Source organism: Danio aesculapii, chromosome 19 (genome assembly GCF_903798145.1).
Source record: "Danio aesculapii chromosome 19, fDanAes4.1, whole genome shotgun sequence".
Lineage (NCBI taxonomy): Eukaryota > Metazoa > Chordata > Actinopteri > Cypriniformes > Danionidae > Danio > Danio aesculapii.
In genome coordinates this window covers 8,493,319-8,507,726 of record NC_079453.1, presented here as the reverse complement: position 1 = coordinate 8,507,726, position 14,408 = coordinate 8,493,319, and the positions used below count along the sequence as shown (strand labels likewise).

Genomic DNA, 14,408 nt, shown 5'->3' with positions numbered 1-14,408 from the left:
TTTAATGCAGACATGCCAACATTATAGATGAATATATCTGCTGAATTGGTATATTGGGAAATTAAATGTTTGAGAGTACATACCATATTGTGTAAGCAAATGTTTTTTTTTTTGTATATTGGAATTTTGCTTGTACTGTTTCATTGTTCGCAGATATCCAGCTAAAATGGGCATCACACAGCTGGCAGTCATAAGCACCCTTTTGTGCTCAGGTAATTCACTGAAAAAAACAACAACAACACAATCTCACATAGGGCTGTGCGATTTAGGGAAAATATCTAATTGCAATTATTATAATTTTTTTTAATTTGTCTTTTTTTTTCTTTTTATTTATTATTTTTATTATTTATTATTTAGATATTGATCTAATTTTGTAGTCAAGCTTCAGCTCAATATTCTTTATCATAGCTTCTTACTGCCAAAATGCAGTGAGTGTTAGTCAAAAAAAAAGGAACTGAAAAGATATTAACTACCTCCAACTTTTATTCAAATGAGTTTTTTAACATTCATAAATTAAACACTAATTTTTCAGTAGTGAGTTATGACGTTAGTTATCTCCTAATGCCTTCTTGATGTTTTTCATATGGTGTAACACGGGGCGTGACAGAGACAACTGAGTTTAGGATCCACGTGCAGGTTTATTCAAAGTCAGGGAGGCAATGGTCAACACAGGTGCAAACAGATGTATAAAGGCAGTCCAGAATCGTAGTCAAACACAGGCGAGAGGTCGGTAGACAGGTGGCAGACAAGGAGAAAGGGAAACCAGGCAAAGATCAAAACACGGAGGAACAAGACTAAGGGAAACGCGTTGTAATGTCACTTTACAGATAAACAAGACTCGGCAATGTGAATGAGTGTGTGTGCTGCTTAAATGGTGTTTGTAATCAGTCCTTGACGATCCTCAGGTGGTGCAAGTGTAATCAGTAGAGACTTGGAGCAGGTGTGAGTATGGCATGACTGAATATGTAGTCCATTATAAGCAGATTTGTAGTCCTTATGTGCAAACCAGCGATCTAGGGAGTTATGATCGCTGGTGACCGTGACAAACAGCTGCAAACAACTCTGAAATTGTACTTTGCTGTTGCTTGCTACTAGATTGAGAGTCACTGGCAATACTTGCAGTTGACTTTTTAGCAAGACATTCCTCACCTGTGGTGCTTTTTAGGTGCTGGTTGTTGTGTTTCCTTGTGCTGTGGCAACAATTCTGCGGAAGCTCTTACAAATGAGCTTTGTTCGGTGTCTGTGACTTTTGAAACCAAAATATTCCCATATTACTGACATGCTGTTTTTCTTTGAAATGAATTCGTCTGTTAATGCTTCTAAAGCGGCAGACGCCAATCATCCCACTTGTCCGCGCTTTTGCTGTTTGTTTGTTTTATCGTGGGCATTCCGCATATTTCGGTTGCTCAATTCTAATTGGGCAGAATGAAAGTGTGTTCACTCAATTGGCTAGTAAGTCTGTCACACACAGACGGCAGTCACGCATTTGCTCTGGGCGGGAGAAATTATATAATACATATATATATTTCATATCGCAGCCTCTTGCGATTAGCTAATCGCAAAGTTTCAAATCACAATTTCGAATAATCACACAGCCATAATCTCACAACAATTCGGAAATTTTTGATTTAGTGGCTAATTTGTACTAATTTGTATGACCTCATTTATACTTTTTAGTATGATTCGCTCATGCCCAAATGAGGCGTAGGCTTCCTTTAGAAATCGTACATTTTTATACAAGTGAAATTGTATGAATTTTTGCAAATTAGCCTCTTTTCTGACAATAAATAAAATAGTAAGGTCAAGTTGAGCTGGAATGAAATGTCATGTCTCTTATTTATGTGCCACATAAACATAATCATAAATATGAACACAACACTGGACAATATAGCTATTTTAAACCTATACATAGCAAACATACTGGAGCAGAAATCCATACTAACTACTAACTATGCATATACTACCAACATAGACTCATTCTGAAAAACGTAACCCTATATCCATTTCTGGTGATTGCGAATAATGTAGCCAGAGGTACGTATGGCTGCATTTTGTTTTTAAAACCGAACGCTACAAGGCGGTATGATGCCGTTCCTGACCGCCTACCTCCATATGGACGGCTTTTCCACTGTTAACAGTTTGTCCAGTAGATCACCATGTACAACGGCAGATCTGAGACGCGGAGAGGAGTTGACCATAATGACTGGGTTTGAGTCTGGTGAAGAACGGTTCCAGAAAGCAGGAAAGACAAAAACAGAAGCCAAAAAAGAAAATAAGCAGCAAGTAAATAACAGGGTGAGAATGAGGTAAAATCTGAAAACGAGGTAAAAATCAGGCGAGGGCTTTCCTTTTTCTGGATTGCTTTTCAAAACTGTTGGTTGGGTTTAGGGAAGTGGGTGGGCGGGTCAATTGGTGCTTTTGAAAACACTATTGGTTGAGTTTAGGGAATGAGACGGGTGGGTTAGTCGATCAGTCAGTAAGTCAGTCAGTCGACAGTGGCCTCTGGTGGATTTACACTATGTGAGAACAACAGGCATTAATGGCACTCGTGAAGCAAAATTGAGATCTCAGCATACACAGTAGCCTCTAGAGGATTCGCGAAAACAAAAACTGCAAAAAAACTTACCTCCTGGGATGTATTTGGCACTCTCCAGAAATGTATATAGCGGTATGTTTTCAGAATGAACCTGGATTGAATACTACACATACTTAAATATACGCATAACCTAAGATGTAATACAAGTACTTACATGAAACAATTGTATTGTGCTAGATATTGTGCAAAAGAGGTATTTTAAGGTTGGAGAAGACAAATAGTGCAACATGATTTGTGGTACGTTCAAAACTAAACGTTGTTTTTCTTACTGAGCTCTTGTAAGATGGAGTTTAAGCCAAGTGTCCGGTGCAAATAGAAAGAGAAAATGTTTCTACGGGTGGTTTGTCAAACCCACTCACCTGTGTGAGAAATTCACAATGTTTTTATAGAGATATGGAGTGATTGTAAGTGTTTGCTTCAAGTGTCTGGGAAAGTGTCAGAGAGATGAGAGAGTGTGTTTTTTGCAGGTGGTTTGTCAAGCCTACTCACCTGTGCGAGGCACACTCAGAGTTGCATAACTCTATTATTATGTGGGCAACATCGCCTCACAGCAAGAAGGTTGCTGGTTCGAGTGCCGACTGGACCAGTTGACATTTCTGTGTGGAGTTTGCATATTCTCCCCATGTTCGCGTGGGCTCCGAGTGCTCCCCCACTGTCCAAAGACATGCGCTATAGTTGAATTGGGTAAACTAAATTGACCATGTGTATGTGAAATATGAGAGTGTATGGGTGTTTCCCAATACTGGGTTGCGGCTGTAACAGCATCCGCTGCTTAAAACATATGCTTGAATAGTTGCCGATTCATTCCGCTGTGGTGGCCCCTGATAAATATGGGACTAAGTTGAAGTAAAATGAATAAATGAATATTATTTTGTGATAATAACAGAACAGTAATAAAAAAAACAGTTAGATTTTCCTTACGAGATCAGGCTAGAGAAAACACATTCCTAATAGAGGCATACACAAATAAATGTAGAGACAGCAAACACAAGACCTTGCGTTTTATTTGCATAGTTTTCTTAATCGCTTTCTTTCACGAGAGCAACATTTTCAGCATCGTTTATCTTAAGATGTTGGGCTGAAAGTGCACAGTTGGCAGTTTGACATGGCAGCATTCCTAGTCCTTTCATATTGTTAGTGCTGCAGAGAAGGCAGACCTGCACGCTGTCGTCCCTGATAAAACTCATTCACTATTAACTGTAGGTGTATTTTTGTTGCCTGCAAAGGAGGCATGTATTTTTAGAGCCTGTATTCAGGCTTGTGGTGCTTTAAGAGCACACATATTCTTTTGTTTTTGTCTTTTTAGTCAATTATGATTTGTTCACCCCTAAATGTAAATTCTGTCAGCATTTATTAATTAACACTTCTATTGTTCCGGTTTGAGTTTCTTTTTTCTGGTGAATGAAAAAGAAGATATTTTAAAGAAGGCTTTTAGCCATTGTTCTCCATAGTAATTTCGTCCTTCTACAGTTGTGAAATGCAGACGGTTTTCAACATTCTTTGAAATATCTTTTTTTTTGTTCAACAGAAGAAAGAAACTGGTTTGAGGGAGAGTACATTTTTATATTTGGGTGAACTATCTACATTCGTTTTTAAGTCTGATATTTTCTTTACATAAATGTAATGTTATACATATTATATTATACATATTCCTTGTCATTCATGCTGATTTTCAACTCAAGTGATTCGGTTTGCTGAAGCTATAAGGGCAAATACACTGTCATATAGATAAGCTAAAACATGATGTTATCTGATATTATAAATCACCCAAATTAAATAAAATGACCAAGAGTCACTCCATGATTTATTTTTTAACTGTTTTTTTTTATTAAACTTTTTATAAACATAGTTTACACATAACATTTACTTGAAATGTTTACATTCACAAAAAAATCTAAACAAAATGAGAACAAATAAATAAAAATAGACAAACAAATAGATAAAATAATGATAATAATAAAAAGTAATAATGACAACAAAAAAATAATACATAATAATATAAAGACAATATCTACAGCAAAGCCCCTGACAACATTTTAAAGATCAAGTAAATATGTTTCGATTAATGCCTAGGTCTGTTGGAAAATATCTGATTTCAAATCTGCAGTCGTTTTCTCAAATATATATATATATATATATCTGATTTAGCCTCTGTGACCATTCTGTCAAATTAGGTCAGTGGGTCTTCATCAAGTTCACTGTAATTATATTCCTAGCTGTTATTAATAATATATGTAATTCAAATAGGTGAGACTTACTGAACTGATCAGGGGGGGACTGGTACTGGGTGCACTGGTATGTCACATCCTAAAACATTAACTAATTCTTTTTTAACCTCCTGTCAATACACTTGTATTTTGGGACATTGCAAAATCTGTGAACATAATCCCCCACCTCTCCACAGTCTCTCCAGCATCGTGATAATTGTAAAAAACTATCGAATTTAGAGACCACTAGTGGAACTCTCAAGAACCTCATCTTCATCTTTGAGTCAAACTCTTTCTGTATTGGAACGCTTATTTCACATTTCATCCTCTATTATAACGTTTAACTCTAATTCCCAATTTCTTTTAACATAATAAGAGTCATCAGATGTATCCTGGATTTATTTTCTATATAAATGGGCTGCATGATTTTAAGTAGGCAGACCATGTTCAGTAATATCTATAAAATATTTTTCTGTATTTGTGGGAAATCTTTTAGTTATATCCCATTGTTTTTGGTTTGTGACATAGTGTTGTAGTTGTAAATATCTAAAGAAATCATTAGATTTCAGAGTAAATCTGTAGATAATTGAAAAAGCATATTAAGGTCTTTCTTTATCTTTAAACGATTCTTTTCACATGCTTCTTGATTTAAGATTTTTTAGATATTTGGACTAGAAACAACAAGAAAAGCCTGTTTTGGTCTTCATTCATGCAGTCAACAATAAATATAAATCCTTTAGAAATCATTAATCGACAGTACAAAAAACATTCAGAGGAACAATAGCCTTATCATGTGAAATACCCATTAAAGATAACCCAGAGTTTCTTCCTTCTACAGTGCGTCCGGAAAGTATTCATAGTGCTTCACTTTTTTCACATTTTTTAATGTTGCAGCCTTATTCCAAAATGGATTAAATTCCTTTATTTCCTCAAAATTCTACACACAATACCCCTTCATGACAATGGGAAAATTTTTTTTTTTAAATTGTTGCAAATGTATTAAAAATAAAACACCTGAAAAATCACATGTACATCAGTATTTACAGCCTTTGCCGTGAAGCTCTACATTGAGCTCAGGTACATTCTGTTTCCACTGATCATTCTTGAGATGTTTCAGCAGCTTAATTGGAGTTCACCTGTGGTAAATTCAGTTGATTGGACATGATTTTAAAAAGCATACACCTGTCTATACAAGGTCCCAGGGTTGATAGTGCATGTCAAAGCACAAACCAAGCGTGAAGACAAAGGAATTGTCTGTAGACCTCAGGGACAGGATTGTCTCGAAGCACAAGGCTGGGGAAGGTTACAGAAAAAATACTGCTGCTCTGAAATTTCCAGTGAGCACAGTGGCCTCCATCATCCGTAAGTGGAAGATGTTTGGAACCATCAGGACTTTATCTAGAGCAGCCATCTAAGCTGAGTGATCGAGGGAGAAGGGCCTTAGTCAGGGAGGTGATCAATAACCCGATTGTCACTCTGTCTGAGCTCCAGCGTTCTTCTGTTGAGAGAGCAGAACCTTACAGAAGGACAACCATCTGTGCAGCAATCCACCAATCAGACCTGTATAGTAGAGTGGCCAGACAGAAGCTCCTCCCCGCCTGGAATTTGCCAAAAGGCATCTGATGGACTCTCAGACCATTAGAAACTAAATTCTCTGGTCTGATGAGACTAAAATTAAAGTCTTTGGAGTGAATGCCAGGTGTTACATTTGGAGAAAACCAGGCACCGCTCATCAGCAGGCTAATACCATCACTACAGGGAAGCATGGTGGTGGCAGCATCATGCTGTAGGGATGTTTTTCAGCAGCAGGAACTGTAAGACTAGTCCGGATAGAGTGAAAGATGAATGCAGCAATGTACAGAGACATCCTGAGTGAAATCCTGCTTCAGAGTGCTCTTGACCTCAGACTGGGGCGACGGTTCATTTTCCAGCAGGACAAAGTCCCAAAGCACACCACCAAAATATCAATGGAGTGGCTTCACAACATCTCTGTGAATGTCCTTAAGTGGCCCAGCGAAAGCCCAGACCTAAATCCTATTGAACATCTCTTGAGAGATCTGAAAATGGCTGCACACTATCCCATCCAACCTGATAGAGCTTGAGAGGTACTACAAAGAGGAATGGGCAAAAATTCCCAAAGACAGGTGTGCCAAGCTTGTGGCGTCATATTCAAAAAGACTTGCCAAAGGTGCATCAACAAAGTATTAAGCAAAGGCTGTGAATACGTCTGTACATGTGACTTTTCAGCTGTTTTATTTTTAATAAATTTGCAACAATTAAAATTTTGAAATAAGGCTGTAACAATTTGAAAAAACTGAAGTGCTATGAATGCTTTCCGGATGCACTGTAGAAGTAAGAAACTCTGGGTTATCTTTATTGATAGGGTTATCTGTATTGGGTTATCTGTATTGCACATGATAAGGCTATTGTTCCTCTGAATGTTTTTTGTGCTGTCGACTAATGATTTCTAAAGGATTTATATTTATTGTTGACTGCATAAATGAAGACCAAAACAGGCTTTTTCTTATATCATGCAAAATAATCTGCCAATGCAGTAAGTAAAATTTATATTATTTTAAAATGAAAGCAAGATAATTTTGCTTACTGCATTGGCAGATTATTTAGTTTGTTTTAAGGAAAAACTCACTTAATTTTGACTTTCTAAAAACAAAACAATATTATTTTATATGTCATTAAGATGCTTCTTGATTTAAGAATATTTAGATATTAGAACAAGAAACAAGATAAAAACTCCAAGTAGGAAAAACATTTGTTTTGAAGCGCATTGTATTTCATAATCACACTTGTATTTACTATGTATCTTTGCCTTTTTTTAACAGTTTGGTCATCAACTATTAAAGGTAAGGCTTAAAATCTCAGTTTTCAGTATAGTCAAATGTAAAATATATTGTTTATCCACATCTAAAATCTTTTTTTTCCTCATCACTGTGTAGCTAAAGATGAACATCGCGTTGCTTTCTTTGGAGAGGACGTGCATATTTCTTTGTCGGCTTTAGACACAGCAGTGGTAGTGTTCAAACCAAGAACACAGCCGGTGCTGGAGAAGGTTTACCTGCAGAATGGTGTAATTCAGGACACAAGAGTCAAACTGAACAAACACGTCAACCACCTGATCCTGGAGGATGTGGGCGAGGAGGATGAGGGCACTTACATGGTGAAGAACTCTGCAGCTCCAGCTGATGTCAAACGAATCGCGCTTATTGTCAGAGGTATGTTATAATATCAATATTAAAGATATAAGGTATAAAGAAGGGTGGCACGGTGGCTCAGTGGTTAGCACTGTTGCCTCAAAGCAAGAAGGCCGCTGGTTCGAGTCCTGACTGGGCCAGTTGGCATTTCTGTGTGGGGTTTTGATGTTCTCTCTGTGTTTGCGTGGGTGTCCTCCAGGTGCTCTGGTTTCCACCACAGTCCAAAGACATGCAAGAAAATGAATGAATGAATGAATGAATTAATGAATGTGATATAAATATTAAAGGGATAGTTGACCCAAAAATAAAATGTACTTACTATTGACCCACCTGAACAATAAAGATCTGTAACCATTGACTTTCATTCCATAGTAGGAAAAACAATGGAAGTTAATGGTTACAGGTTTCCAGCTTTCTTCAAAGTATCTTCTTTTGTGATTAACAGATGAAAGAAACTCTTAAAGGTTTGGAACTAGTGAAGAGTGAGTAAATGATGATAAAATGTCAATTTTAGGGTGAACTTTGCCTTTAAAAGTATTAGATATTTGAAAATGTTAATTATTCATGTCTTCTGTGTCATATGAAATCAGTTCTTCTAAAAATATGTGATATACTATCATTCAAGAGTTTAAGATTTGTAATTTAAATATACTTTTTCAGCAATAATGCCAGCAATTGATGAAAAGCTGCAGTAAATACACTGTTAGAAATGCTGGGTTCCACACAATTGACAACATGCAGCAATTGAGTTAATTAGTAATTTAAGTAAATTGAACATAAAACAAAAAACAAAAAACAAAACTCAAGAATTGTGTTGTTTCAGCTCATTTGATATAAGTAGTTACTCTAAAAAATATTATTTTTAAACTTATTAATTATTAAAATTATTTAAAGGAAATCTATTAATCAAGAAAAGAATGTATAATAATGACCATTTTTAAAAACTGAACAGCAGTAATAATGAATTATAATTGAGCAGCCAATCAACATGTTTCATTTATATGTGGTCATTCAGGTTTAGTGGATAGTTTAATCCAAAGTGACTTACAATAAAAAATTAAACATGTGATTCATCATAAGTAGGTAAATAATGACGTGAAGTGCTAGTAATACAATGTTTCATTCATTTTGCTTTGGCTTAGTACCTTATTTATCAGGGGTCCCAACAGCGGAATGAACCGCCACAAAGTTTCAGCAATTGTCTAAAAATATGCTAACTAGGGGAATTCCTGAAATATGGAAAATTGAGAAGGTTTTGTTTTATATTGATTGTTGGGTTGGTCCTGCTCACCAGTTTAAAAAGCTGATATGTTTTTTGTTGTTTCACAGGATGCAGTCAAAAAATAAATAAAAATAGCACAGCCATTTAAAGGGATAGGTTACCCAAAAGCAACTATTGCCTCATTGTTAACTCAGTATCAGGTGATTCTAAACTTTTTATTTAGTATTTTTTGTTACTACTTTAGATGTCAAGGGCTGCTTTTTTACTTATTTGCCATTTTTCTAAATATCTTGTTTTGTGTTCACCAGAAGAAAGAAATTCATAAATGTTTAGAACCATTTGAGTATGAGTAAATGTGAATTTTTTTTCATTTTTGGGTGAACTATCTCTTTAACGCATGTACAATGGACTTTAAAATTAGGGAACAAACTACAAATTAGCAAAGAAATGTATATATATATATATATATATATATATATATATATATATATATATATATATATATATATATATATATACATATAGTTTTATGCAAAAGTTTCGGCACCGCTCTGTGGCTGCATATTAATGTGATCTTTCTTTATAAGAGAAGATCGCAGCGATATACCATTCGGTTTCTAGAAAAAGCTAGTAATGTCATGTTTTTCAGACAGAAATCCATAATGTACCATTATTGAGATGTGTAAAATTAAATTGAAACTGAAAAATAGGCTGTGCAAAAGTTTAGGCACCCTCTCTTTTGTGTGGATTTTAAAACCTGTAGTCACTTCTTGCTGATTGAATACAAAATTGGTTTGAGTGACTCAAACCAATATATATTATATATATGTAATTATATATACAGTTGAAGTCAGAATTATTAGCCCCCCTAAATTATTAGTTCCCTGTTTATTTTTTCCCCAATTTCTGTCTAACGGAGAGCAGATCTTTTCAACACATTTCTAAACATAATAGTTTCAATAACTCATTTCTAATAACTGATTTATTTTATCTTTGCCCTGATGATAGTAAATAATATTTTTCTAGATATTTTTTAAGACACTTCAATACAGCGAAAGGCTTAACTAGGTTAATTAGGTTAACTAGGCTGGTTAGTGTAATTAGGCAAGTTATTGTATAATGATGGTTTGTTCTGTAGACTATCGGAAAAAATATAGCTTAATGGAGCTAATAATTTTGACCTTAAAATGGTTTTAAAAAATTAAAAACTGCTTTTACTTTAGCCGAAATGAAACAAATAAGCCTTTCTCCAGAAGAAAAAATATTATCAGACATACTGTGAAAATTTCCTTGATCTGTTAAACATCATTTGGGAAATATTTAATAAAGAAAAAAAATTGAAAGAGGGGCTAATAACTCTGACCTCAACTGTATGTAATTTTTTTTACTTGTGTCTTCAAAATATCTGTTTCCTGTACATTTTTGTCTGCTGTAACTGTCAGAAAATTTAGTTGTGCTCTTTCTTCATGCTACAATCCATTTAGAGTTCTGTGTTTTCCACAAACTGAAGTGTTTTTGTTAAAGTGCCTTGGTTATTTTGTAAAATGCTGTTGGTTCCACAGCTAAAATACATTCATATTCTTAAAAGTTTACATTACTTGTTACATTACATGTCAAACTGATAAATTGTTCTTCAGTTTTGATCTCCACTGTATGTTCTTCCAGACTGCGCACTAGAGACTGTGGTGAAATTCGGGGAGACATATCACCTCCCGATCAGCCCTACGATCGGTCCCTACACCCTTCAGTTCAGGCCTGGAGTTCAGACTGCACTTGAGCAGACCACAGAAGAGCCCCCTGTGCTTCTCATCAACCAGACGGGTGTCAAATCAGAGGGATACGAGAACCGGCTCACCCTGGGGGAGAAGAGGGTCAGCCTGCATGAAGTCACAGGAGCTGATGAGGGCAGCTACACCATCGTGGACATAGATGGAAAAGTCAGAATGAGGGCCTGCCTTAATGTGAAAGGTAAAAAAAAGTAATTTCTTAATGCGTTATGTTTATAATTAGTATTATGATTAGTTTTACACCACTTGATAAAAGAGAAAGGCTTGTGTCAATGTTTGAAATGATGTAAGGAATAAAAAGGCAAGTACTGTACAATAGGAAGTGAAAAAAATACAAAGAGTAAAGGTTTAAAAATAGGACAGTGTCGGGCCATAGAAGAGCCTTTTTAGGCTTAATTGGGTTGGTGTGATCAACATGTCAGCTCTTGTTTAGTTCACATTGGTGGAAAGTTTGTCTGATTTAGCATGTAGCATCAGCTTTAATGAAAATAAAAGGAGACAGTAATGTTATAGGCTCCGTTTTATTATGAATATGTATACAGTGAAGATGACGGTTATATAAATATGCAGCTACACGACGCCTCAACATTTCTGGTATCTGTTAAGTTAATATCAGAATGAAAATTGACAGTTCCTTATATCGTGTTTTCTTTTTATTAAGATAGTGAAACAATGTAGTCAGGGTGAATGACTAGTAACGTATAAATGACATCATGAAGTACACTGTTTTTACCTGACTTGTCCTCGGGAGTTTGTTTTCCATATCAAACTTGCAAAGTCTGAACTTACAAGGAAAGATTGCCAGACTGATCTTTCTGCACCTAATATTGAGAAAAATCCCCGATCAGATGCACTGCAGCCATGCCTCCGTTTTCAGATGTCTCCGTTTTCCCCCCATCCACAGTAGCTACATTTCCATCCACCTATTTTCATGCGCATTGTGGATGTACATAAATAAATTAAATCAATTAATCACCTCCAGATTTGTCAAGAGCGTCTGAGCTCCACGTCTTATGCTGGATTTATACTTTCGCCTGGCGCCGCATAGTGCACCTCCGCCGACTGCGTGTGCACCTCGTGCAACGGATGAGGCTTTTATACTTGCTGCGTTCGCCGTTGTGATATTCTTTAAAACAACAGGGGTGGTCAAAAGAAACCCACCATAAAGTAGAGCGGATAAATAGAGAAGTAAGACGTTTTTGGAACTACATCATGTCATTAATGTCATTGAATATTTTTTACATAAATATTTTTATTGTTTTTATAAATTATTTTATTGATTATAAGGATTTTAATAACCATTCAAGATTTTTTTTTTATCAAACTTTGATGCATCACTTGCTTTTGTTCATATCTCCAACAGTTTTACCTATTAAAGTTTATTAAAATGTTAATGACAACAGAACATGGGTTGCTCTACAAATATATATTTTAATTATGGCGAGAATAAAAGCAAAAAAAAGTATGCTTACTAAATATACAGATGTTTTTTAGATTTAGCCCGCTCCACAATTCACACACTACTGTCTGGTTAGTTTCTGTCCTCTTCTTATGCTAAAAAGGCAATAATGGTCCAACATTCCTGACCGTTATCATGAGTAAAGCCTAGAAAAACAGAGCATCAGTATATTGTAAACTGATAGGTTCAAATATTCCTTTCCAGTTATGAAAGATATAATTTGTTCCTTAATTATAGTTTTGTAACTATTAAATTATTTTAAATTAAAAATTGTAATATACACATCAGTGTTAAACCTATGACTGTTGGAAAAACATATTTCTGTAATTGTGTACCTGGGTCTCCACTTTTGCTATGGCCTCTTTCGGCTTTAACAAACTCATCCCACAGGTTTTTCCAAACCTTTTAACAAAAACTTTCCTCCTTTCCCACGGCTGCTGCAATTCCTAGCAAAGAATTATTGATTATCTGGTTATCTCTATGATCACGGATTATAAAGATGTCTGTACAGTTCTACCTGACAAAATCTCTTCAAAGTGTTTCATGTTCAACTCAGACACGGCGCCGCGTGCACTGTTAGCTCGAGTCTCAAAAAAAACATGCACTTCATGAAATCATGTCGCGCGCACCCAAAGCGAACCTCCGCAAACACAGCGATGATGAAGCATTTGGCGCACGCACTCAAGCTAACTAGCGGACGCGTCGAGTTCAAACCAGGCTTTACGCCTTTAGACACCACCAAGCATTAATTACGCATCGGAATTGTCTTTCCAGGCGCAAGTCATTTATTAAGTAAAGAAAAGATTCACTTAGCTTCACATACCACAGCAAATTCCATTTTTACTTTTGATATTTGGCTCCAGTTAATCAGGAAGTGACAATTTTGTTCTCTTTGACTCATTGGATGGAAACGCTGCTTTATTCGCACGTCTTTTATTCGATATTTTAGTTGTGCGCATAAATTAATTCACATTTTTGAATGGAAACATAGCTACTGACATGGAGCAGCAGTGTTTTAAACCCAAAACGGTCTTTCAGGATTTCCAAAACGCTCCGTTTTCAGGGCTAAAAAACTCCAAGGTAGTGTGGATGCAAAGTGTAACCGTAGCTAAAGTTAAGCGTTTTAAAACTAAAATGTATTAGCGTAAATGGGGCCTAATACTGCCACCTGCAGGTGTCGAAAGGTGCAAATTTGCACGTAGGTTCAGAAATTATTGTTTTAGTCGACTGTCATCTGTTTGGTGTATTCACATCATTTATATGTGGTTTGACTGTTCATCCACAAAGAAATGCAGTATCAGGTGACTGAAAACAGAGTATGTGAGTGGAGTAAAGTGTGAAAAGGAGTGGAACAGCGTCATTTTACCCACAGCACAGAGTGGATCTTTCGAAAGTCTGACCATCAGGTTTTTCTTTTACTCCAAGCACACTCTGGCACTGCTCCACCGTAAACACAACAGATACCGTTTTGATGATTTAGTGTACAACCAAGAAACTTTTTTTTTAAATTTGGAGAATTACAGTTATTAATAGTCCTTATAAAATACATAATCTATTGTTTAATGTTATTGGTTATTCGTAATATGAAATGTAATCGTAAGCTTGGCAAGTAGTTTTGGAGAGTTTGATGTTTCCCCATTCAAACAGAATCAGACAGACAAACAGAAACTCCCGAGAGGAGTTTCAAAGATGGCTGCTGAGAAAAATGACTTGCCTTAAAGGGACTTTGACCGTGACGCCCCTATCAGTGAATTATTAGGAAAAAAAATAATAAAAATAATCGTTCATTAATCGAAATGGAGTTAAAATGTACAATTAATCGAGATTTAGATTTCAGGCCAAAATGGCCCAGCCCTAATATATCATATATGCAACGAATATTTTGGAATAACACAAATATGGCTGTTTATTATTTATTTTCAACCAAT

At 35.8% G+C, this 14,408-nt stretch overlaps 1 protein-coding gene across 1 annotated transcript in view; it reads left to right on the top strand.

The window, feature by feature from the left end:
- Nucleotides 1-14,408, top strand: part of LOC130246206 (uncharacterized) — a 37,514-nt gene that overhangs the window by 3,028 nt on the left and 20,078 nt on the right. Inside the window, exons 2-5 of the mRNA XM_056479082.1 lie at nucleotides 154-212; nucleotides 7,644-7,664; nucleotides 7,758-8,033; nucleotides 10,900-11,202. Coding sequence (XP_056335057.1) covers nucleotides 154-212; nucleotides 7,644-7,664; nucleotides 7,758-8,033; nucleotides 10,900-11,202 — 659 coding nt within the window. The remainder of the gene's footprint in view (nucleotides 1-153; nucleotides 213-7,643; nucleotides 7,665-7,757; nucleotides 8,034-10,899; nucleotides 11,203-14,408) is intronic.